This window comes from Notamacropus eugenii, chromosome 3 (genome assembly GCF_028372415.1).
Source record: "Notamacropus eugenii isolate mMacEug1 chromosome 3, mMacEug1.pri_v2, whole genome shotgun sequence".
Classification (NCBI taxonomy): Eukaryota; Metazoa; Chordata; class Mammalia; order Diprotodontia; family Macropodidae; genus Notamacropus; species Notamacropus eugenii.
In genome coordinates, this window is record NC_092874.1 from 429,378,193 (window position 1) to 429,404,450 (window position 26,258).

General features: G+C 43.0%; 1 protein-coding gene across 4 annotated transcripts in view; it reads left to right on the forward strand.

Annotated features, from left to right (window-relative positions):
- Positions 1-26,258, forward strand: part of LOC140497433 (netrin-4-like) — a 61,385-nt gene that overhangs the window by 31,737 nt on the left and 3,390 nt on the right. For all 4 annotated transcript variants that reach the window (XM_072598368.1, XM_072598369.1, XM_072598370.1 and 1 more), the window contains 6 exons: positions 6,149-6,275; positions 8,583-8,771; positions 16,123-16,336; positions 19,222-19,358; positions 20,998-21,066; positions 24,927-25,097. In XM_072598368.1, coding sequence (XP_072454469.1) covers positions 6,149-6,275; positions 8,583-8,771; positions 16,123-16,336; positions 19,222-19,358; positions 20,998-21,066; positions 24,927-25,097 — 907 coding nt within the window. The remainder of the gene's footprint in view (positions 1-6,148; positions 6,276-8,582; positions 8,772-16,122; positions 16,337-19,221; positions 19,359-20,997; positions 21,067-24,926; positions 25,098-26,258) is intronic.

The window sequence follows — 26,258 nt, forward strand, 5'->3', positions numbered from 1 at the left end:
TCTACCTTCCATAAAGAGTCAAAATTTAGTGTCCAATAAAATTCACATGTTAATTTAATGCACCCTGTTCAGCCCCTGCCAGGAGATATCTAAGTACTCAATGGAGAAGAGATGAGAACCTGCAATAGTCATTTTTCATATTCTTTGGCTCTAAACCACATCTAGCCTTCAAATTCTCCTTGTCTGATGATTACTGAAAAATCTCTTCCTCAGTTGATCACAGGAATTCTGTCTGTTCCTAATGAGACTCCCTTCTAGTCTCCTTGTGTTGGTGATAGGAAGCGAGGTCTTGCTCATGTAGCTACAACTTAAATGGGCTTAGTTGGGGATAATGTGTCCTCAGGGAATGGAAAGTTCCCCAACTCTGAAGGTCTTCAGCCAGAGGTTGGATACACTTGTTAAGTGTAGGGGTTGAACCAGAAGAACAGATCTAAGTAGCAATGACACGTGGGGACCACTGAAGACACCAAAGTTCCTTCTTCCAGCTTGGAGATCCTACAATTTGAAACAAAGGCTGTGGCATTTTTATTAGAACTTTTCTGAAATGTTCTGGCTGGAGCTAGAGGCTAAGGGGGAGAGTGGTTTTATTTTATTACTTAACTGCTTAATGACAGTAAGGTAGTTATTTTTAATTACATAATGGATGCTTTGGTTTGCTTTCATCTTGTGGTTTTAAATATGTTAGTTTTCTTTCCAGAAGATGGTCTTTTATTTTATTAGAAACATTTATAAATGTTGCTAAGAATCTAATAACCTTGTGGCTTCTATGGCCTGGGGTTTTCTTTTCTTTTCCATATATGAAAGGGAGTTACCTTCTTTTAAAGAGTTCCTGAGACCAGTTCAAAGTTAGAATGTGACAACTTTCAAAGTTGGAAGAGATTGTTTAATCCAGTCCCTTCATTTTATAGAGGGAGAAATTGAGGCCCAGGGAAGGGGGAAATTTGCCCAAGATTACACACCTAGATAATGGCAGAGCTGAGACTAGAACCCAGATTGTCTGACTTTGGTCTCTGCTTGTTTTGCTAAACTTTTTCCTGACACAAAGAGAACTTTTTCCATTGGGAATTTAACTAATTTGCTGAATGAATGGAGGAAATGGATGAATGGGCAATCTAGAGCTCTTTCCAATGTACAGCAATTCAACAACAACGTGCATTTATTTTGGGTGTGGAAATACAAAGAGGAGAATGAAAAAGTTCCTTCCCTCAAGGAGCTTATATTCTATTTGGAAGATACAACATGGCTACAAATACGTAAATGTAAAATATATACAAAACAGTTTCACTGGGCCATAAGAGGAGAGTGCTAACCATGGGGGTGCTTGGGACGGGCCTTTTACAGAGCAACACTTAAGCTGAATGTTGAAGGAAGCTTGGGATCCCAAGAGGTAAAGGTGTAGGGGAGAACATTTCAGGCAGTGGAGGCAGCTTGTGAAAAGGCAGAAGTCAGAGATGGAATGCCATGGGTAGGGAGCCCAAAGATGCCTTTTGGGTGGGAATGCAGAATGTATGAAAAGGACTAAGGTGAAATCAGTCTGGAAAGATTGGTTCTCTACAGCTATCACTCAGTTGGTCTTTATAACAGTTTTGTGAGGCAGGTTGTATAGGCATCATTGTCCCCTTTTTAGAGATGGAGAAACTGAGGTCCTGAGGTGCTATTGCTTAAATAACAAAAGAATCTGATATTTGGAGCTGGAAGGGAGTTCAGATCATCTGAATGAAACCTCTCGTATTGCATATGAAGACACAGAAGTCCACACAGGTTAAATAATTTGCCCAAGATCACATTAGTAGTAAGTGTTAGAGGTTCTCTCTCTCTCTCTCTCTCTCTCTCTCTCTCTCTCTCTCTCTCTCTCTCTCTCTCTCTCTCTCTCTCTCTCTCTCTCCTCTCCCCTTTCTCTCTCCCCCTTTATCTGTAATCTCTAGCATCTATGATATCTATCTATCAATCTGTGTTAATAGATGATCTCTGCTTCTGTCTGTCTCTCCCCTTCCCTACACATTCATACATACACACATACATACACACACACACACACAAACATACACAAATGTATATATAGTGTCCCCAAAGTCTTAGTGATTTGCCCAGGATCACACAGCTAGTCAAAGGCAAGATCAACCCTGACATAAATGGCTAACCCTTTCATGGCTAGCAATTTTACAAAGTAATCCTGCAGTCTCAAGACAGACATTTCCCCTGAATCAAGAGCACCTGGCTAGAATAGGAAAACCATCTGAACATGGAGTGCCACTGGAGAATCTCAAGTATTCTGGCAGCCTGGGCCAGAGTCAGGGCAAACCAAGGCAACATCCCCACAAGGGTAGGAGGTGAAATCCAAGGTCAGTCATTAGCCCTTGGCTGCCCTAGAATTGTTTACTTTCCTGGGAGTGATTCTTTGTGTAAAAGTTTCCCTGAAGGTCTGGAACACACTCTTGGGAATCAGGACACTTGGGGTCTTAGTTGCAGCTTCTGAGGCTTTAGTTGTGTGAGCTTGCTCCTCACTTTCCCCAGGGTTTCCTTCTCTATAAAGTGAGGACAATAAACTTCCTCCTCCCCCTCATTCTCTCCCTTTCCCTCTCCCTGCACATGGACAAATTGTTCCCTAGCCATCTCCCTACACATGGACAGAGGGTTCCCTGGCCAGCCTCCTCAACTCCTGGACAACTAGAAGTCTCATATGAGAAGTCATGTTCTGAGAAGGGATTGATTCTAAACCCTAAAGGAATTTGTGGGAGAGTGTTCCCCCCATGTCTCTCTCATTTATGCCTGCTCCTCTAGCAGGGTATGTTGAATTATAAAAAACCTTTTTGCCTAAGGATGAAGTCAAGACTCCTAAGCCTGGCCTTCAAGGTCCTCCCCAATCTGGCCTCATCATACCTCTCCTACTTTCACGTTGTTTACCCTCAGTTAAACTCAATTCTGGCCAGATTGCTCTACCCCCTTTGTCTTGTATGCAACATGCTCAGTTGGACCTCTGTGACTCTCCTTACTATTCCTTTATCTGAGAAGTCTTCCCCTTTCCTCAGATGTATTACTACCCACTTTTTAAAAACTCCGTTCAAAGCTCTACCTTCTATCTGAAGTTTTCTCTGGCCAGTCAACTCTATGATGATTTCTGGGTCTTCCAACCTCTGATAATACTGAGTGTCCAGACCCACTGCCTCACATTACTAGTTTCCCACATGGTTATGCCCAGAGCTGTAATGAGGAATTCTTTTATCTGGGGGAAAATAGGTTAAGAGAGAGTAGGTGGCAGTGGTGACAGCACAGATGACAATAATAGGGGTGATGGCCAGATGACAGTCTTGTTGGGGGTGCAGTTGTCCTGGGACAGTGGAGCACATAGTTGACACTCACAAAATACTGAATTATTATATTTGTATTAGAACATAGAATGTTTAGCTCGAAGGAGACATAGAACCTAAAATGTTATCGCTGGAAGAGACCTTGGAACCTAGAATGTCAGAACTATAAGGGATCTTGGGGCCTAGAATTTCAGAGCTGGAAGGGGCCTTAGAACCTGGAACGTCAGAGCTGGGAGGGAACTTGGAACCTAGAATGTCAGATTTCAAGTAAAAAAGTTCTAACCCCATCTCAACTACTTGGTACTTGGTAGACCTTGGATAAGGGCTTTCTCTCCTCTGGGCATCTATTTGTTAATCTGTAAAATAAGGTGGTTAGACCAGCTGTCCTCTAATGTCTCCTATGGCTCTAACATGCTACATACTTCAATGACATGGTTTGGTTATTCAGAGGATTGCTTTCTGCTATCAATAATAGTTCCCCTACCAGTGTCCAGAAGTTCATTCTACATTAAAGACTGCCCTCTGCAGGTTTAGCTTTTAATAAATAGGCATGGGGTCCAGATCTGTGATTTCATTGTTACAGGGAACTCCTGGATGAGGAAGCTCCCTCCACCCACTCTCAGTCATGGTCTTGGAGAATTGCCTAGAACATTGAAGAGGATGAAGTGATGTGCTCAAGATCACCTAGTCAAAGTCAGAGGCAGGATTTGAACTCAGGTCTTTTGGCCCTGAAGTTGACTCTATCCATTTTGCCATTCTGCCTCTGCTTGCCTCTTTCTCTGTCTCTGTATCTGTCTGTCTGTCTGTCTTCTCCCCCCCATACACACACACACACACACACACACACACACACACACACACACGCATAAATTCACATATGCCTGGAAACAACCTCCTTTCTCCTCTCTGCCTGCTGAAATTCTTTCTCTTCCTTTTCATCTGAGCCTTGATGCCATCTCCTTCATGAAGTCTTTCCTTATAGCACTTTGTCTGGAACTCTCCTTTGTTTATACGAAATTAGGATTAGATTCAGGCATTAAAAGGGCTAGTTTTGTTCTACTTAGTCTCAGAGGGAAGGAAAAGAAGAAAAAAGAAACAAGTATTTTCCAGGGACCCTTTCATGGTCTTATTTGATTCTTACAACAACCTGGGGAGGTATGTGCTATTATGATCCCCATTTTATAGATGAAGGAAACTGAGGGAGGTAAAGGTTAAGTGCCTTGCCTAGGGTCACACAGCTAGTAAGTTTCTGAGATCAGATTTGAACTTAGATTTTCTTGAGTCCAGGCCCAGTCCTCTGTCCATTGTGCCTCCTAGCATACCTTAGAGGGACTTGAAGTAGATTTATGTGTGACGTACCTTGTGTTACTTGTATACACATCTTATTCCCCCTATTACAGTGGAAGCTTCTTAATGATATGAATTGGGTCATTTTAAAACTTGGTATATCTGGTATCTAGGCACGTGACTTGCATATATAAATGTGTCATTAATAAACATCTTGAAAACAGGGGCAGCTAGGTGGTACAATGGATAGAGCACAGGCCTTAGAGTTAGGAGGACCCGATTTCAAATCCAGCCTCAGATATTTACCAGCTGTATGACTCTGGGCAAGTCACTTAACCCCAGTCAGAAAGGAAGAAGAAAGAAAGGAATCTTGAAAATAAAGAAATTGAAACTATCTGTTGAATTCATAATGGCAACATTATACCTTTGAATGTCAACATGGAGATCATCCAAGTCAACACTTTTCTCCTTGATTTGATTGAAAACATGGATGAGATGCTTCTCAAGCTTGGACATGGCCCAAAGCTGGGAGGGAAAGCCAACAAGGAACATGTCTGATTCAGTATATAAAAATGTCTCACCAAACTAGAACAGTGGGACAACTGGTATAAAATGAACCTAGATGGTGGGTAATGTAAAGTTCTCCACAGGGAAGTCCTGATGAGGAAATTATCTTTCCCAATGTAGATTGGCACTTCTGCTGTAATTCATAGTTTTAGTGTACTGCCTGGACCATTGAGAGGATTATGTGACTTGCTCTAGAATGACCCAGCTTGGGTTAATACAAATCAACAGAGTGATGTGGTGGGTGAAGAAGTTAGTGCTTTTTTTTGCTTTTGCTTTTTCTAGTCTGCATGAATCAAAGCATAGAAAACAGACAGTCATAGCCAGAAGAAGGCAGTCAAGATGGTAGAAACAACAGAGTATGGTGTGTAAGAATTAGCTGAAGGAACTTGGAACGTTTAGCCCTGAGGAAGATAGATAATTGTCTCCAAATATTTAAAGGCCGGTCATAAGGAAGAATTCTATTTATTCTATTTGCTTCAGTAGGGCATGACTAGAAGTAGGGGAGTAAAGCTGAAGAGATACTGATTTAGATTTGATATAAGGAAAAACTTCCTGACTATTAGAACAATCTGGACGTGGAATGGGCTACCATTGCTGCTCTTAGAGCTAAGACTAGATGATGAGCTTTTGTGCTTGTTGTAGAAAGGATTCTTGGTCAGTTGTGGGTTAGGTTGGAACAGCCTATAAGGTCCCTTCTAATGCTAAAATTCTGGGGTAGTTCCAACCCCTTTCAAGGTTTTCTGGAGGAGGAAACTGAGAAATGAAATGATTTGTTCAAAGTCACACAGAGAATCAGAGGCATAGAAGTCTGTGGGCAAGTCATTTCACCTCCAAATCTTTGGCAGAGGGAAGGTCTTCCCTTGTTGGAACAATTTACTGAATGCTGGCATGTGTGTGAAAATCCCAAAACTGGGATCATTCTCTGAGAACTCAATGCAGACTTTGGCCTCTTTCCTTGAATGACAGTCTCATCCTCTTGGTAATAGGTCCATGGAACATGTGTGTGTAGACATCACACAGCAGGCCTACACTGTGAGAAGTGTTTGCCACTGTACAATGACCAGCCATGGAGGCCAGGAGATGGGAAAACCAGCCAGCCCAATGAGTGCAAAAGTAAGTGACCCGGGTAGAGACCTGAAAGGGTCTTGGATTTCAGATGGTTTTATGCCCAGGTATATGAGGATGTGTACAATTGCATCAGAACTCTCATTGTGGGATGTTTTCATATCCACTTTGATACTGTCTTACCTTCCATTTTAGTCTCTTTTCTGTTTTATTTTGTTTTGGGTTTTTTTGGTTCACCTCTTTTACTTCAAATTACCTTTGTTAGTCATAAGAATGAACCCCAAAATCTGAAATAATTTTGAAATTAAATTTGTTAGGTTGTTTGATAGGCAGGATGAACCTGGAAGGATGTGGCTCTCGCTCATTTAGGTTCTGGGAGGCTTTATATTACATAGGAGTTAGACTAGGGTATACACAAACCACGTATACTCAGTTAAACAATTTTTCAGAGAGGGCAGCTTGAAAGCAAAGTCAATTGAGATGGTTATCAGTAAACCTAAACATTCAGTAAAATCTAGGTGAAACCACAACACACAGGGAGCCCAAACACAAGCTTGAGTGAACCTAAAACAAGCCTTCAGTGAGGAGTCTTAAAACTTAAGTCTTTTGGGCAAATCCAGGACCTGAGGGAATTCTTTGGAGAGTTACTGAGGTCAGGGCAATAATCTGGGTTCAAACAATTTCTAGTCACATAAAGGTAGATTTAAATAGTATAATTATTAGTGAGTCTTCCAAATGATACAATAAAGCATTTCCTATGCCGTCTTGTATTTCAGTCTTAAAGGACCTTCTTAGTTCTTAGCTGACTGTCAGCCAATCATGGCAGAGGTATAAGTGATAATATCCTAAGGTCATCACCCTCACAGACATATTTGTAGTACCTGTGGGAATGGATGCTGGGGGACTAAAAAACCTGCTAGACCCAAAGGAATGAGTTCTCCTAAGGAGGAATGTCTCCTGGCTGTATGCCCTTAAAAGTTTAACTCACCTCATAAAACTCTCCTTGACTAAATCCACTGCAAAGTTTCACCTTACTTTTATTTCCCTCGTCACACATATTGTGATGTATAAAAAGATCGAGAGACATAGTTTTGGGGTAATGAATCATTTTATTAATCATGCTAGCATATAATTAATAAAAGGGGTCAGTGACACTCTCAAATGCTAAAGACCCCTCATGGAAGCCTCTCGATGCTTATATGCTTTTGAAAGAGTGGGTGTTCCTGAGGGTGGAACTTTGATTGATTAACAATTAAAGAGAGAATGAATATTATGAGAGGTGGATCTATTCTAATGAGGGTCTGGGGTACCCAACTCTGATCTGAGGTCTTGGTCAAAGAGACTTATCTATATTCATATCACCCGAAAGATAAAAGGGAGAATCCACATTTTCCTAGACCTGTCTGAGTAAAACACAGTGGACCAGAATGCATCAATTCACCCAAACTAAAATGTATTTACTTCTTGAACAGATCTGAATTTTTCCTCTCAGTATTAGCTCTGCACTTTGAAGGCTGCCTGAATAATCGACAGAGGCTGATTTCTGAATGAGGAAGTAGAAGGTGGAAAAATCTTGGTCCTAATTCATAATTCGTTATCAATATAAGGAAGAGTAATTTCTCTCAATAGTCTTCAGAGGAGGGAAGGATGGTGTGTTTTCCTGTTTTCTTGGCCACATAGCCCAGCACAAGACAGATGACACATCTAGGCTTCTAGTAAAGACTTATTGCATCAGATTCAGTGCTGGCTCTGAGTTCAAATCACATGAGATGTGTAAAGTGCTTTGCAAATCTTAAATTTTAGTTATTGTTATCATTCATGCCAAAATCCTATAAGAAGATGAATGCCATGATGTTCAGGGTACAGAGATTCCTTTCCAGCTGCTAAAGCTATCTATTCCTGGGGTAGAACAAGATGGCGCCCTCACTTGGAGGTCTACTTTGAGGGACTTGGAAATGCTTGATTGAATAAGTGACCAGAGCTACTTAATAACACAAGGAGGAAGTAGGAGGGAAGAGATAAGAATGAGGATGAAGGAAGGACCTGAGGCTCACATGCAGATAGTCAGCATGCAAAAGAGCAGGGAAGGCTAGAGGTGGCTGCCTGGCCCCTCACAACTGGTCTATCCTCATTGTGTGACTTTTTCAAGGAATGGCTGGACATTTCTTTCAACCTTACTTCACCTAGATACAGATGCTTTGGGGGAGACGTGGGAGGTAGACCCATGCCATATGACTTGCCCAAGGGCCCATGAGCCCCCTAAATATAAGGGCACAAAACTGGAGGAGACCTAGAGGCTGTGGCCAGGTCCCAACTGTCTATGCAGATGGGTGAATGGGGCTTCTCTCCATGCAGAGTGCCGTTGTCACAACCATGCTGATAGCTGCCACTTTGATGGGGGCGTCTGGATGAACTCTGGGAAGCGCACTGGGGGCATCTGTGACAACTGCCAGCACCACACCGAAGGTCGTCACTGCCAGAAGTGCAAGTCAGGGTTTTATCGGGACTGGAGCAAGCCTATGTCTTCCCCAGAAGTCTGTAAACGTGAGTATCTTCCTGCTGGACATCACGGCCTGGAGCTGGGTAGGGGGGAGGGGGAAAATAGAGTAAGGCCCAGAGTCTTCTTAGAGAGTCCTAGAATCATAGGACATCAGAGATGGAAGAATATTAGAGCTAAAAAGGATCTTTAGATATAGAATACTGAAACTGGAAGGGACTTTAGACAGAAGTGTAGAATTTGATGGGGCCTTAGAACCTAGGACATCACACTTGCAAGAAACCTAAAGGTACAGAACCTCAGAACTGGAAGGAACCTCAGAACCTAGAGCTAGAAGCAAGCTCAAGACATAGACTGTTGGGGCATTAGCCTAAAGGGACAATAGCTTAAATGTGTACGCTATGGTGCTTTCCCTAACAACCCTGTGTGATATAGTGAAAGTACCGAAATCCCAACTTTTCAGATAGGGAAACTGAGACCCAGAGATGAGGTGACTTGCCCATGGTCACAGAACTAGCCAGCAGGGGAACTTGACCTCAGATTCAGGTCACCTGGATCCCAAGTGTGTTGTTCTTTTTACTATATAATAATAATAATAATAGCCAAGGGGGTATTCAAGGAGGACTAGTACCTCTGACATGAGGGCTTGCTGAGACCTTTTCAGGGATGCTCATCCACCTTTGGTGTCCACCTGTTGCTCCAAGAAGCTGTAGCATGTGCAGCAACTGAGCCCCAGTAAAACGGATTCAGCAGGCAGGCTAAACCAGGTTGAGGGTAACCCAAAGGCCTCAAACCCATCACTGATCAGAAGGGTGTCTATCCCAAGCATGGGAAAACTTCCCTCATTGGGATGGACAGATAAGAACGATTTGTTCCAAAGGCCATGAAGGTGGATGAGGCAGGCCCCGTGGAACACTTAGAGCTTGGTCAGACATCAGAGACACCAAGGCCACCCGCTGCATACTGGGCCATCACCGGTCATCCTGACTTTTGTCTTGTCACCAATCTTCCATGACTCTGGAAGACAGAGTGAGACTGATGACTTTGTGCAACTCTGCCTGACTTAATCCAATTCAGACCTGAGTCAAGACATCACCTGGGATGTCACTGATCCTCTTCCAGGACAAATAACTGTTAGCAGTTATACAGCACTTGGTTAACCCTCCATTATCTCATTTGATCCTCACAACTGCCCTGGGAGATGGGTGCGATTTTCATCCCCATTTTGCCCAGGATCATATTAAGTGTCTAGAACAGGAATTGAATTGAATCTCAGAGTTTTCTGACTCCAAGGCTACCTGGTGGCCTCACACTTGTCCCTCCTCTCATTCCCAGGTTTTTCCCTCTTTAAAATGCTTGGGAGACCCTGAGACCGAGACAGACCGGACCAGTAGGGTTCTCGATTATTTCATGTGCTCCATCTTTCCAGCCTGCATTTTGTCATGAATGATTATGCCAGAGGAGCATGGGTTAGACCACACTGCTTTGAGTCCCAGGATTAGGTTTCAAGGGTTACCTGTCCCTTGCTCCTCAGATATCTCAGTGTCTGGAGCCGTGGATCTATCTAAGGAGTCCAGCACAAAGCAGGATGTGAGCTTATCACCCTATCTATGAAATCTTCAGGAACAACTGAGAGGGGACCCTCTTATTTCAAAGTTCCCTCTGTCTGTGCAGAAACCTTACCAGAGGCTCCGGGAGTGGAGTCTGGCTACATCCCCTTTTCAGTGTGTTGGCAGGCATCCCAGGCAGGAAAGAGGCAGCGGAAAGGGCGTAGCAAGCCAAATTCATTTCATTTCAAGTGCATTCACCTGCTGCCAAGGCCAAGAAGAATGGAGAGGCACTGAGATCCAGATCGAATGCTGCACTGGGAGCCAGGAAACCTAAATTCAAACCCCATCTGTCATTAAATGGCTGGGTGACCTTTGGGCAAGTCAGCGAGAAATGGGAAGGGCCAGGCTGAGAACTGGTACCCTCTGGCTTAGTGGAGGGTCAGAGAACCTGGTTTTCTAACACAACCTCCATTTACCACCTGTGTGACCTGTGTGAACGACTCTCTTTGGTTCTGATTAATTGAATCGATCAGAAGCTCTCTGGGTTCCAGGATCTTTCTCTTTAAAATGATGAGTAAGTCAGATTGGACATCTCTCAGCCTCTGCAGGATCCCTCTGCCCCAGTAACCAGCCCCTTCTTTCTCTTCATGGAGTCCCAATGTTCCCTTCTTCTGTCTCCCTAAGAGTCACTATGCATGTCAATCAATCACAAGATCATTGGACTATAGGCTATGACTGGCAATGACCTCAGATGTCTTTTAGTCCAGCCCTCTCGTTTTATAGATGAGGACAGCCAGGAAGGTTGAGTAATTTGCCCAACTTCACATAAATGGCAGAGGAAGGGAGATTTCCACTCTGTCACACTGCTCTCTAATCAGTCAATAAGTATTAATTAGACACTTGCTTCATGCCAACCATTGTGACTGGTGCCGGTGCTTCGGATACAAATACAAAAGAGACACAGTACTTACCCTCTTAAGAACTTACATTGTACTGGGGAATATAGCCAAGGGTGTGATGGTAAATGTTTAACAAGCAGATCTCCAAAAAGAAATGAACATGACACACTTTCAAGTTTAATCTGTATTATTCACTGCACTTTTTCCATTGCTTTATTAAAGTTTATACAGTCAACAGAAGCAAGCCCTGACTTGCGGCATTTGCCAATTTCCAAGGTGTAAATGTTTACGTTGAAAATTTACCAACTGGCTCGTTGGTTGGAGCTGATTCTGGAGCACTCCTGGATGTCTAGGGGAATGGGGACAGGACTTTCATCTCCTCTCCCCATCCTCCCTCCCTGCTTCAAGCCTCGCCTTCCCTGTCCCTCCTTCATTCAACTGTGAGATCATTGGCAGGATAAATGTGTCTCTGCTGATTATTTAGGCAGCTAATGTGCTCTCCATCAGGTTCTAACCCTGTTGCCCTGTGCCTTGGGGACCGATGAGCCTTCACCCGTCCTTAGGTCACACTAGAGAACCGGAGCATGAGGAATGAACCTTAGGGAAGGGAAACCTTTACCCAACATCCCCCAGAAAGTCACTGGATGGGCCAGGCTTAGAAGCTGAGTCTCCTGCCTCTCAGTCCAGAACTTCCTTTGCCTAATATACCATCCACCTTGAGAGAAGGGGCCACCTAGCCCACCTACGAGAAGCTGGCCTTGTGGGAGACTCATCCCACTCGAATGCACCTGGACTGAGAATTCTTCCTTGTTGCTTCACACAGGGTCACTAGCAAATTTCCTTTGGGGGGTGGTGGTGGTGGTGGTGGAGGGGGAGGTGGCAGTGTCTGGGAAAGATCACTGCATATGGGAGTCAGAAGACCTGGCTTTGTCCCCTTCCCACACCTTGGTTTTCTCATCTGAAAAGTGGGGATAAGAATAGTCTATTATGAACAGTCCTTCATGAATCTGACGGTGGTCTCATCTGGATATAATTTGTGCCAAGACAATACCCCTGCCTTGCCTACCTCACAGGCTTGTTGCAGGGATGAAAGCATAAGGCCCTATATCAAGTGGGCTTTGAGCTCAGTCCTTTAGTGGGGAGTGAGACCTGGAGGAGAAGGGGGAAGGACCAACGAATGGACGGACAGATGGACAGACCTCTGTTCACCTCTTTGAGAAAAATATTTGGGACAAAGAAATGAATAAGTTAATGCAGATGTCTGAGGTCTGGAGTAAGTGGAAGTGTGTCCTTCCAGGTTAATGGGGCTCAAGGAGAGCAGATCTAGGGCTAGGCAGGATCTTTAAACATTAGTCACAGCACTTAGCAGTATCTTTCCCCAATCACTTCTCTAGGAACAAGAAGAAAAAAGAAAAAAGGGGAAGAAAAAGGCTGTATGATGGTCAAATGCCACCCCGCCCATACTATTCGAACCTCTTCAATGACTTTCTGTTAAGGAAGACCCAAAGACTCACTCTCTCTCTCTCTCTCTCTCTCTCTCTCTCTCTCTCTCTCTCTCTCTCTCTCTCTCTCTCTCTCTCTCTCTCTCTCCTCTCTCCTCTCTCCTCTCTCCTCTCTCTCCTCTCTGTCTCTCTGTCTTTATCTCTGTCTTCTCCCCTTTTCTTCTCCCCCCTCTATCTCTCTCTTTTTTCTCCTTCCTCTCTGTCTCTATCTCTCTCTATCTCTTTTTTTCTTTCAACTAAACCCACAGCTGAGGTCCAATACAAGTATCCGTGTGACAGAAAATTGTTCCTGCTGCTACTTACAAATCTTTCTCTCTCTGACCTTGCGGGAATGAAAAGGTGCCAGGCTACCTGTAGAGTGCCTTGTTTAGCTTTCACTAAGGTCGAGAAGACCAAAAACAGGCACTAGGAGGGAGGCAGAAACCCAGGATGGACTAGGGCTTGTTCTTAGGAGCACCACATGGGACTGAGCAGTCTGGATGTGCCCCGGAGAGGTCAGAGTCCTGGTCAGGTGAATTCACCAACCCCTTCCAACTCACATCCAGGCTCTTCTTCCTCCCTGCCCCTGGATAACAGGTTAGAAGGCTTTCTGTCCGGTCCTGGAGAAAAGAAGTAGAGTGAGGTGATTGAAGGAATAGTGCAAAAGGAAGAGAGGGATAAACGTTTACCTGGCGTTAATCGCTTTATAAATATTATCTCATTTGATCCTTACAAAAATCACAGGAGGCAGGCACTATAATTATGCCCATTTTACAGTTGGGGAAAGTGAGGCAAACAGAGGTTAAGTGACTTGCCCAGGATCACACAGCTAGTATCTGAGGTTGGATTTGAATTCAGGTCTCCCTGAATCCAGGCCCAGCATTCTATCCACTGTTCTGCCTAGCTGTCTCAAGCTATAAACTCTAGTCCTGCCCCTAACTTGCCTGGTGAATTGTGGAAGTCATTTATCTGAATTGTTTTCTCCTCAGTAAATTGAGAAGGGTGGATTAGATCAGATTAACTAGTTTTTGTCATGGACCCCTTCGGCAGTCTAGTGAACCCCTTTCTCCAAATAGGGTTTTTAAATGGATAAAATAGCATGCATAATATTTTGAAGGAAACCAATTACATTGAAAGACAGTCATCCAAATATTTTAAAAAGCAAAATAAAGTCTGATCCCAAGTGAAGAACTTCTGACTTAGGTAATTTTTAGGGTCCCTTCTCTGATTCTCAATGCTGACCCCTCTATATTTTGTGCATAATTATGAGCAGTCTTTGAAAATGGTCTGATCCTTTTATCCCAATGGATAGAGGTGGGAGGACCAAAAAGAGTCATCTTGTAGTGGGGTGATAGATGGAAGATACAGCTTAGAAACAGACATGACAAACTCCCTCCCCGGCTCAATCAGCAGGCTTCAGCTAACCTGATTCTGCTTGTTTGACTGCAAAATTGGCAAAAGGGAAATGAGGGAATTGTCAGGGTCAGTTGCTCCCAGATGCTTCAGCTGGAAGAGTGAACCTAGGAGATTCCCAGAAGTGGGAAGATAATTTCCTCCCGAAGGCTTGGTGAGAGCAGATAGAGAATTGTGGGACAGTCCTTAAGAATTCAGATTTTTTTTAATAGCAGCTAACACCTCTTCAGGTTCTCTGACCAAGCCTTCGGAGCATTACTGGGGAGATTTCTGTTTCTTTGTTTTGAAGGCTGCTATTGTTGTCCTGTTTCCAATGAAAAGGGGGGTGGGGAGGGAAATGTATATATTCTTCTCAAAATTTGGTTGAAGGGAAGGCAAGGCAGGGATAGGCTTGAATAGGAAATTCTGGAAGGACTAGGGATCTCCTACTAGGAAGCTTTTAGGAAGGGTCCTCTCATTTAATTTATGAATTCATCATATATAATTAATTGGTTCTTTAAAGGCATAAAAGTTAATAGCATGGCCCCAGAACCAGCTGCCACCAGCAGAAGTAGGTGATTTTTAATTAACTAAGCTCCTTTTACACACATGACTTGAGATTCAGATTTGAAGACTAGGCTACAATTCTCTGTGATCTGGGGACCAATTAGATGCTCAGCACCAAATGTATGAGGGCACCCTGTGGGCCATTTGCCCCACCTTTGAAAACGGTCATTTCTTTTATCTCAAAGATACAGGGTGAGAATGAGTGGAGAGCCCTTTTCCATTCAGACAGGGCTAAGAGGAGTCAGCTTTTAGGAGAGGGTTGGTATAAGTAAGATGTAAATTTCAAATCGTGTGTCCCTTGGGCATCTCAAACTCAGTATGTCCAAAAACAGAACTCCTTATATTCTCTTACCCTTACCCCCAAACCCTTCCCCTTTTCCAACCTTCCCTTTAAATTGTTGAGGATGCCACCATCCTCCCAGTCACCCAGTTTCACCACCTTGGTATTTTCCTCCATTCCTCTCCCTCACTCATCCCACATATCCAATCAGTTACCAAATCTTGTCATTTCTTTCTCTACATGTCTTGCATATGTCCTCTTCTCTCTACTGACCCCAGGACCACCTTAGTCTAGTCCCTCATCACCTCTTGTCTGGATTATTACGATGGTTTCTAATTGGTCTCACTTGTCTTTTCTCTCCCCCACTCTAATCCATCCTTCACAGAACTGTGGGAAAAATATGGGATTTTCCTAAAGCATAGTTCTGACCATGTCAGTCTCCTACTCAATAATCTCATTGGCTCCCTACTATGTCCAAGATCAAATAAAATGTCCTTTGTCATTTAAAGTTCTTCACTAGCTGGGGCCTTCCTATCTTTCCAGTTTTTTTACATTCTATTCCCTTTCACAAACTTTATGATCCAACCATCCTAGACACTCAAAAATGGTGCTCTATCTCCTGTCTCCAAGACTTTGCAGAAGCTGTTGTGCATACCTGGAATGCTGTCTCTACCAACTTCCAACTACTTCCTTTAAAACACAGTGAACTGCCACCTCCAGGAGGTCTTTCTTGATCTTCCCTGGCATCATCTGTCTACTGTATTTATCCTGCACATACAGATTTATATGTTGTCTCCCCCAATAGAATGTAATGGGGGCAGGGACTTTCTTTACATCCTCAGCACTAAACACAGTGCCTCGCCCAAAGCACTTAACAAATGTTTGTTCATTGATGAATTGGGCCCTAGTTTTTTTCCGTTGTAAAATGGGGCAACCTACCTCCCAGGACCATTGTGAGGAAATCATTTTGTAAATGTTATAGGGCTATAGAAATGTGAATTATGATGGCCTCTTTTGATCCTTAAGACCCACCTGTGAGGTAGATGGGACCTGTTTTACAAATGACGGAATTGACTCAGCTTAAGATTAACAGGTTACCAGCTAATTAGTAGCTAAGCCTGGAACAGTACACAGGTCTTGTTACTCTCAAGTCAAGGATTTGTCCACCACATCATGCTTTGTGCCCTTCTCTGACACCAATCTTCAATGACGTTTCCTGTTTTCTATAGCTTGCTCATGCCAATCCTTGGGCTCAGTCAATGAGACTTCCCAGAAGGTCTTCCCTTGTCACCCCAAGACAGGCTACTGTCTCTGCAAGCCTGGAGTGGCGGGCCTGCACTGTGACCGATGCCTGGTGGGGTACTGGGGCTTTGGAGGAAATGGTTGCCGTCCATGTAATTGCTCTGGGGAATGTGATCCCTACACTGGGGCCTGCCTAACTGGGTAAGTGAATCACCTCCCAGGGGGAAACATATCAGGGTAATTCAGAAAGCAAGCTTGTAAAGTGAATTAAAAATGGTGCTACGTAACGAGCAGAGCTGGGATTCAAACCCAGGGCCACCACTGGGCCAATGTCAGATTCATACAAAAGGAAGGAAGGAAACCAGCATTTATGACTCACCTGGCATATAGTAGGTGCTTAATAAATGTTTATTGAATTGAATGGATGGAACCTACTATGTGCCAGGCATGGTGCTAAGCATTTTACAAATATCATCTCATTTGATTCTCACAACCAACAGCCCTGGCAGGCAGATGCTAAATTATTATCCATATTTTTAGTTGAGACAGACAGAGGTTAAGGGACTTGTCCAAGGTCATACAGCTTGTAAGAGTCTGAGACTCCAAGCCCAATGCTAAGGAGCCTACAATGTAGCATCAGACTCATGCCTCTGAAGCTGACATAATACAAGGAATAAGGGGCTTGAAGACAAAGGATACAGATGATGATAATGATACTAATGCTGATGAGCTTTATGTTTGCAAAGCACTTTACAAATATTACCTCATTCCCATGGGTCCTCCTCCTGAGAAGCAGGTGCTATTATTATCCCCATTTTACAGACGAGGAAAACTGAAACAGATGAAGTACCAAATGGCCAGTAGGTATCCAAGGCAGGATTTGAACTTAGGTCTTCCTGAGTCCCAGCACTCAAACCACCATGTCATATAGCTAGGTTTTTAAAAAAAATTGTTTGAAATTTTAATTTAATTTCAAAAATATTTATTTCTAGTTTCAAATTCTCTCCTCTCTGGCTCCTCCCACAATCATTGAGAAGGCAAATAATATAAACACTATTATACATGTGAAGTCATAGCTGTCTGGTGATAGGGAGAGGAGAGCCTTGTGGGCTGAGGCAGTCCAGGCGGGCTTCTCAGCATGGGTGGGATTTCCCCTGGGCCTTGAAGACCAAGACTAATTTTGATAAACAAACAGGAATTCAATTCAATTTGACAAGTGTTTATTAATCCTCCTCTCACCCATGATAATGGCAATGGCCAATGATCTGTCACAATCATAACAGCCAGCAGGTAGGCTGGGCATGACTGAGACTTGATATCAGGAAGACCTGAGTTCAAATCCTGCCTCAGACACTTACTAACTGTGTGACCTTGGGCAAGTTAGCTAACTTTTCTTAGCCTCAGGTTCATCTGTAAAGTGAGGACAATGATAAAACCCATATTTATAGGATTGCTGTGAAGATCAAATTTTATATACCTCTATATGTAAATAAAGATGTACACATATATGTGTATATATATATTATATATAGTGTGTGTGTGTGTGTGTGTGTACATATACACAAATATGTGGGTGTTTGGCGTATACATATATTGGCAGTTAGTTGACACAGTGGATAGAGTGCCTAGCCTGAAGTCAGGAAGACCTGAATTCAAATCTAGCCCCACACACTTATGAGCTGTGTGACCCTGGGCAAGTCAATTAACCTTGACCTTTCCTTCTCCAGCTCATTTTACAGATGAGGAAACTGAGGCAGACATTAGTTAAGTGACTTGCCTAGGATCTCATGTAGCTAGAAAGTATCTGAGGTTAGATTTGAACTCAAGTCCTCCTAATTCCAAGCACAACACTCTTTCCAATGAGCCATCCCCTTAGCACTCTTTACTATAAAAGAACCCTGAGAACAGTAGCACACCTCTTTTAATTTGTTCCATGTTTAATTCCTTCAGATTTTAAGGGTGACCCAATTAATACAAACATGTATATATGTATATTGAACAATATGGAGGCTGTGTCTTATAGCAAGACATTCAGTGTAGCATGGTGAATAGAATGCTGGGCTTGGAGTCAAGGCCTGGATTCAAATCCTTACACTGGTACCTACTAGCTGGGTGACCCTGGATAAGTCCCTTAACCCCTGGTAACTCTCTTAAACTGGCCATGTCTGGTCATCCTGATGAATATCTGGTCACTGGACCCAGATGGCTCAGGAGGAGAAGTGAGGCTAGTGACCTTACATAGCCCTTCCTCACTCAAATCTAAGTCAGCTGCAAGTCATGTCATCATCTCCCTGATGTCATGGTCTTCTTTGAGAAAGAAGGACAAAATCACACTTTATAAGTGAGTCACTAACATACGAAGCATGTCATGAATGTACATATTATATATGTGTGTATGCATATATAATGCATACATGAAGGTCTGGCCCTACCCTACATTATTATTTTGAGCCAGGAAAAGGAAGGAGTTTCCATTCAGTAAGACAAGAAGACCAAGTCAGAAATAGGTAAGAGAGGGATTGGGGTGCTTCCTTGATCTAAGTAGACTCAGCCCTTGGATGAGTTACTAAGGCAGGCTGTGAGACATCTTTCCCTGGTGAGAGTCTTGGTGCTGAACTTGGATCCAGGAAGAGCTAGGTTCGGATCCTGCCTCTGACTATCCCCTGCTGTATGGTTATATAACTTCTCTAGGTATCAGTTTCTTCATCTGTAAAATGAGGAGATGGCAGTAACTAGCCTCTGAAGTCCCTTGGAGTTCTTAATCTATGGTCCTGTGACTATAAGTCTGGGATGTTAGGCATAGTTCTGCTGTAAGGCAGGAGGTGGACTAAATCAGAAATCTCCAAACCAATGGGGCTCTTATCTTACCCAGGTTGCCTTTACAAAGGAAAACAAGGATTTGTCCAGTAGGGGTACAAATACAAGATCGCTGCAAACTTAAAAACAAACGAATTGAGTCGGAGGCCCCAGGACTGGATGATCTCCGGACGTCTCTTCTAAATGTGGGAACCTCTTCATGATCCTGCCCACTGCAGGGACTGAAGCATTCTGTTATCTAATGATGGATTTCCCTTTTCCCTTCACAGACATGAGAAGGAGCCTTTCCTCCATGTCCCAGTAGGTGGGCAGATCCCTGACCTTGTCCAGGGACTCGGCAATGACAGTGAAGAACCATTGACGTGGGATGGTCAGGAGCGAGGGTTTTCTGCCCTGCGGCATCCAGGTAGGAAGCTGAAGTCCCATTCATAATTCAACTCAGTTTCTCAAATATTTCTTAAATGCCCACTGCAAGGGATTATTAAGCACAGTGGAAAGAAAGCTCATCGTGACGTAAGTGCTGCTTGCATTCTATTAGAGTGGAGGAGTGAGGGCTACCACGTGGACACAGATAAATATGACATGATCTAGGCATTCAATGGTGGGGATGCCTGAGGGAGGATCTTGGGAAGAGAGATCTAGAAAAGGACTTTTTAAATATTGATATCTTTGGGTTTTATATCATCTTCATTTCCAAATGCATCCCTCCCTTTCCCCCTCCCCAATTGGCCATCCCTTATAACAAAGAATTAAAAAAAAAAAATGAGGACAAAAAGTTGTTCAGCTAAAAGCAGCTGATATCACCCGAATCTGACCATGTATGTAATATTCTGCACCCAGGGCCCTTCGGAATATCTCCACACAATGCGAGGATGTGCTCACAAATGTTTAACAACTGGCTCTCCAGGGGGAAAGATGTATGCACGGGACACCCTTTGAAGTTTAACCTGCATTATTCACATTTTTTCCATTATTTTCTTAAGTGTAGACAATTACCAGAACGTTAAACCAAGCCCTGACTTGTAATGTTTGACCATTTCTGAGGTTTAAGGTGCCCTCACCGAAAATCTAAGGGTCAGCTCACCAAGCTGGTATGAGTTCTACTCTGGTCTTGTTTGATTCTCACATCAGCCCTGGAAAGTAGCTGCTATTATGATTCCCTTTTTAGAACTGAGGAAACAGGCCCAGGGTCACACAGCTGAGCTCTACCCAGAGTCACCTAGATTCTCTAACGGTCATGCAGATAGTGAGCACCAAAGACAAGGCTCTGGGTCTTCTTGTACTTAGGCCTTCTGTCCTCTCTGCTCCACTCTGCCTTTCAGTATGAGAGCTCTAAGTAGGGTTTTAGCTCAGGATGTGACTAGGATGTCTGAGACGGGAAAGGGGAAAGAGATCTTTAGGGCCATGCTGACAGAACAGTTCAGGGCTGCTTTGCACTTTTCACTGACAGCACAAACAAACTGCTACATATTTAATTATATTTAATTATAATTATAAGGTCTAAAAGAGGCCTTTGTTATATAGGATTGTTTGTCGTATAGGATTTCTGCTCAGGAAAATACAACCCAAACACCTCCGTGAGGGCAGGAATAGTTTCTTTTTTGTCTTTCTGTCCCCAGTAAATCCCCATAGAATTAAATTGGTCACACCCAAAGAATAATTTCTGTAATGGGGATTTTAATCGGTGCTTAAAACATCATTAAAGAGCTTGCTGCCCTGTTTCTCTGTTGCCTTGGAAGCCATGGAAGCAGAATTTTTAATAGCCTGTCTGGTTTTAGGCAAGTTGCTTGTGTTTTCTGGGATTCAGCTTCCTTGATTGTAAAATGGGCACCTTGGAGCAGATGACCTCCAAGGTTTCTTCCAGCTCAAAATTTGTGGGTGTTCCCAGTGGAAGCAAAAACTCAGGCTTTTTGAGAAATCCCTGTCTGTCTGTTGGAAAACAGAGGTTGGTGGTGAGCTCGGGAGGCATCTAGCTATTTGTGGTGTGAAGCTGACCCTTGATTTCACTTTTCTTCTTGCTGTGGCCTCTCCTTCCACCTGGCTAGAAAAGTGTGTCTGCGAGGAGAAGGCTGTTGGGAAGGTCCAGGATTTCTGCCAGATGAAGTATGCCTATGGTAAGTGACTCACTCCCGGAGATGAGGAGGGGCTGGATGCTCTCAGAAATGGGATTCAGCTAGAGGGAGATCTACAGTGGCCAGAACTTTGGGATCAGACAGTACTGCAGGAATGGGTCAAGCCACCGAGGACGAAAGGGGCCAGGCAGGGGCACACTGGGAGCCCTTGAAGACTTCTGGTGGAAGCAGAGGGACCCCACTGTTGGGACTAGAGTTCAAGGGCAGGACTCCAGTACTTCCAGTGCCAAGGCAGAACCCAAGGTGTGCCAGGAAGGAAGAAAATGGAAGGACTGACTGACAGCAACAATAGATATAAGGCATTGTGGGTACAAAGATGAAGAACCACAGAGTCCCTGCCTTCAAAGCATTCGTAGTCAGTTTATAAGCATTTATTATCACTATATGCAGAATTTTTGCCTTTCTTTATATTCCCAGGGCTTAGCACGGTGTATGGTATACAGTAGGTACACAATAAATGCTTATTCACCAACTGAATGGCAGAAATAGTCCCTGCTCTCAAAAAACTTATAGCCTTCTAAGTGGGGCTATGAAATATATACAAATAAGTATGGAACAAAATGTACAATGAGATAGAAATGAAGGAGAGATCCATTCAAAGTCACTCAAGCAAAGTGGTTTGCTTCACTCTTGGGATAATTATTTAAGTTCTCTGGGCCTCAGTTTCCATATCTGTAAAATGAAGTGTTTGGACTTGATGACTTGAGGTCTGTTCCTACTCAATTTAATCTATGACTTTCAGCTGGTTGGGAATTGGAGGAGGGGGAAGGGAATCAGAAGAGACTGCATATGAGAACTGGTTTTTGAACTTGGCCTTGGAAGAATGGAGGGATTTCAATAGATGGAGAAGAGGAGTCATGAGTACTTAGTAAGTACTTACTGTATGTCCAGAACTGTGCTAGGCACTTAGGACACTAGTACAAAGGATGGAGCAATTCTTACTCCTAATGAATTTATAGGAGAGAAAATAAGTACAGTCAATCCTCAACTGGCATGGGGATATTATTCCTAGAAAATGGTGCAAAAGTCAAAAACACGAATGTTGATACATTGAACTTATTGGAAATAGGAGGTTAGGTTCCCACAACCACCAAAAACAGTAATCTTTTGCTAGAGATTGATGGAAATATATTTTTCTGCATACAATATTTATAACAAAACATTCATTTTGATAACATGCACTTTTCCTAGCATAATAACCATGAAATAACTCCCAAAATGCAGTACACAAAATAAAACTGGTAATGTACAAAACATTTTTTTCACTAGTAATTCCCTGGAATTGTGACCTTTTGTGCTAACATCTCAATAAAAAACCCCACTGATTTCAGACAATACTATACTGCTTAAATCTCTCCACCATGGCCACCCTCTGAAAACCAAGGGAGAGGATGCTGGGACTTTAGTCACTGCTATTGCAAGAAGCCAAGTGCCTCTGACACTGTGAACACCCAGGGAGCTCTTTACAATGGTAGGGTGGACAAGACACATGAAGTGACTAGCAGGATACCAGTCACTCCACAAACTTGTTTCATGCCTCTCATTTTTTTTTTCTCTACTCAAATGTGTATGGTTACCAACCTGAAAGTGAAAATGAGATTCCTAATAAAATCATGTGAATGCTTGATGTTGCAAAAGTGAAACCAGCCAATGTTAAGGATTGGCTGTATATACAACTTGTTACAAAAGTCTTGGTGCAGTTTTAATCTATTAAAACTTAAAACTACAGCTAAGACTTTTGAGATATACTTTATAAACATATCCAGCATAAATATATATGTTTATATATTATATATGCATGATAATATAAATATATTCACATATATGTATATGAATATGTTATATACTACACAGAATATTATAGATACATACCCAAAGTGATTAAATGGGGTGGAGGGCACTAGTACTTATGGTGATTAGGAAATCATGGAGGAATCATGGAGGGCCATTATGTTGATCAGAGTTCTTAAAGTTTTCATAGTTTATTTTTTAGAGCGTTGTTATTGTATAACATATTCTCCTGGATCTGCTTATTTCACTCTTTATCAATTCATACAAGTGTTCAAAATTGTTCAATTTTATAATATTAATGTTATAGTCTAAATCAGGGGTAGGGAACCTGTGGCCTCGAGGTCATATGTGACCCTCTAGGTCCTCAAGTGCAGTCCTTTGACTGAATCCAAACTCCTCGAGGCTGGAGATTCTGGACCCCTGGTCCAAATTATTCCTATGGTTCTTGTGTACTTCACTGGCTAGTCCTAATTCTAAGCAGCAAGGAAAAGCTGATTAAATAGGAGATAGAAGACAGGGTACATTTGCCAAAAACAACATGAAAGATAATTTTGAATGGTACTGCCAAGAACAAAGTACCTTTTGTTTTAGTATTACCAAGGGACAGTGGTACCTTCTTGATGTGAAGGGAAATCAAGGCAGCCCCCAGCACTTTGGGTGAACCCATTTGGCAAATTTATTAGGGGACACAGACATGAGTCACCCAACATGAGAAGAAATGGTGGGGCATGGACTACATTGTTGGAGAGAACTCCATCTCCATGTTCTCTCCTACCCACTCCCTTTTAGTGACCCTCTGACTTTCCCCGCCATGAGAGTGCTGCATTCCCATGGCCAACTGGTTCTCTCTTCAATAATTTCTCCTGATATCTTAACTGTGAAAATCTCAGCAAATAGGTCATAGAATTTAAAGCTAGAAGGAGCCTTCTAATCCAGTTACCTCATTTTACAGATTTGTAAACTGAGATCCAGAAACACTAAGTGATATGCCCAAATTCACATAGGTTTTAAGTGGGTAGGATTTGAACCAAGGTCATTTCACTCCAAATTCAGGAATCTTTTCTGCTAGTTAAAGCACAAATATCTGGGATGGTTTTTTTTGGTTTGGTTTTTTATTTGTTTGTTTGGGGTTTTTTTTGAGGCCATCAGGGGTAAGTGACTTTGCCTAGATCACACAGCTAGATCACACAGCACAAATCTGTCTGAAGCCAGATTTGAACTCAAGTCCTTCTGAGTTCCGGCTGGTGCTATATCCACTGCAGCACCTACTGCCGTTGTATTTTTTTTAATTAAAAAATAATAGAGAATTCTACCTGTGACCTTTTCCTCCTCTGGTAACTGTCTGACATCACAGTCATACCTTTGGACAATGACCGAGCTTTAAGTTTCCTCTTTAATTCCCAGTCTGCGCCTGACAGAATGAGGCAGTCTATGGAATATCAGATGAGGAATCAAATTAATGCAAGAATCAATCCCGAATCTGCTACTAATGAGCACAAGCCACTTTTGCCTCTTTGGGTATCAGTTTCATTATCTATAAAATGGGAAGGTCAGACTAGACAATCAATCGATCAATAAACATTTATTAAAGACTGTGTAACTGTGCTAGGTACTGGGGATATGGAGACAAAGAAATGAAATAGTTCTTGTCCTCCTAAAGCTTACATTTTGTTACATGAGACAGCATAGAGGTGTAAAAGTATAAACAGAATCATTACAAATAGGACAAAGTGGTTGTGGCGGGAGGGTATTAGGAGTTAAGAGGGTGGGGATCAGGAAAGGGGACATGAGCTATATCTTAAATGAAGTGAGGAATTCTATGAGACAGAGTGCATTCTAAGCATTTGCACTGGCCTTAGAGGATGGAGGGATGTTTGATTTCAAAAGCTCCCTTCTAATACCAATACTGCATGATTTAGTGCCCAAGTTTCAGAAAATATGTTTCATTTGGCTCTACTTTTTACCTTTTAACTGGGTTTGGGAAAGAGCCCAATTTTGAGCAGGTGTGTGTGTGTGTGTGTATGTGTGTCTGTCTGTCTGTCTCTGGGCAGTGATAAAGGCCAAGATCCTTTCAGCATATGACAAGGGTACCCATGCTGAAGTATGGGTGAAGGTGAAGAAGGTTCTAAAATCGGGACAAGTGAAGATCTCCAGGAGTCACCAGAGCATTTACCCAGAGTCCTGGACCCACAGGGGATGCACCTGCCCCATTCTGAACCCAGGTAAGCAGCGGATGAAGGTGGTCACCATGGGCCCTGGGGTGAGGGATGAGCCATATGGGACCTTTAAAATTGGGGTGAGAGACAGACACAGACAATACGGGGTGGAAGGAGGCACTGTGAAAAGTGCTTTGTAAACCTTAAAGGGTCAATTATTATCGAGGTAGATAGAGATCTGTGTGTCTGTCCAAAAAATTAGTCATATTCTCCATCATTCCAGGTAGACAGCTTTAGATCTGGAGATCTTGGGAGCCCCTAAGTCCAACTCCCTTCATTCATTTTACAGAGAAGAAAGCTAGACCCAGGGGGATTGTGACTTGCCCTGAGTCCCACAGGTAGTAAGAGATAGCAGTGGAAATCAAACCCACCATACCAGCCTGTTAGGTGGGGGATTCCTTTTAGAGTTCACATTGATATAGCTGGCTGAGGTCCTTTCCAACTCTAAAATCTGTGATTCTATGACCTTGTACAAAAACCCCAGCATGGTTGGAAGAAATCCAACCGGTAATATCAATGAATCAATCAACAATCATGCAGTAAGCATCCACCATGTGTCAAGCCTTTGGCTAAGTGCTGGGAATTTAAAAAAGAAGAAAAAGCAGAAACAGTCCCTCCCCTCAAGGAGCAGAGCTCCTCCTTAGAATCAAACACCTAGGAGTCCTTCAGGGGATGAATTCTGAAGTGTTTAGTCAGCCAGGCAATAAACATTTATTAAGTGCCTCCTGGATACCAAGTATTGTGTGAAGTGCTGGGGATACAAAGAAAGGCAAAAGATAGTCTTGGGCCAAGGAGTCACAGTCTGACAACATGCCAACAAATGTGCACAAATAATTTACATAAAAGGTATGTAGGAAGTAATCAACAGAGGAGAGGCAGTAGAATTCAGAGACGCTGAGAAAGGGTCCTAGACATAGATGGGATTTTAGTGGGGACTTAAAGGAAGCCAGGGAGGTCTGTAGTCAGAGTAGGAGAGGAAGATCCAGCCATGGGGGATGGCCAGAGAAAACGCCCAGAGCCAAGAGACGGAATATCTTGTTCATGGAGGCCAATGTCACTGGGTCAAAGAGAAAGGTGTAAGAAGTCTAGGAAGGTCAGAAGGGACCGGGCTATGAAAGGCTTTGAATGCTAAACAGAGCATTTTGTATTTTCTCCCAGAGGTGATAG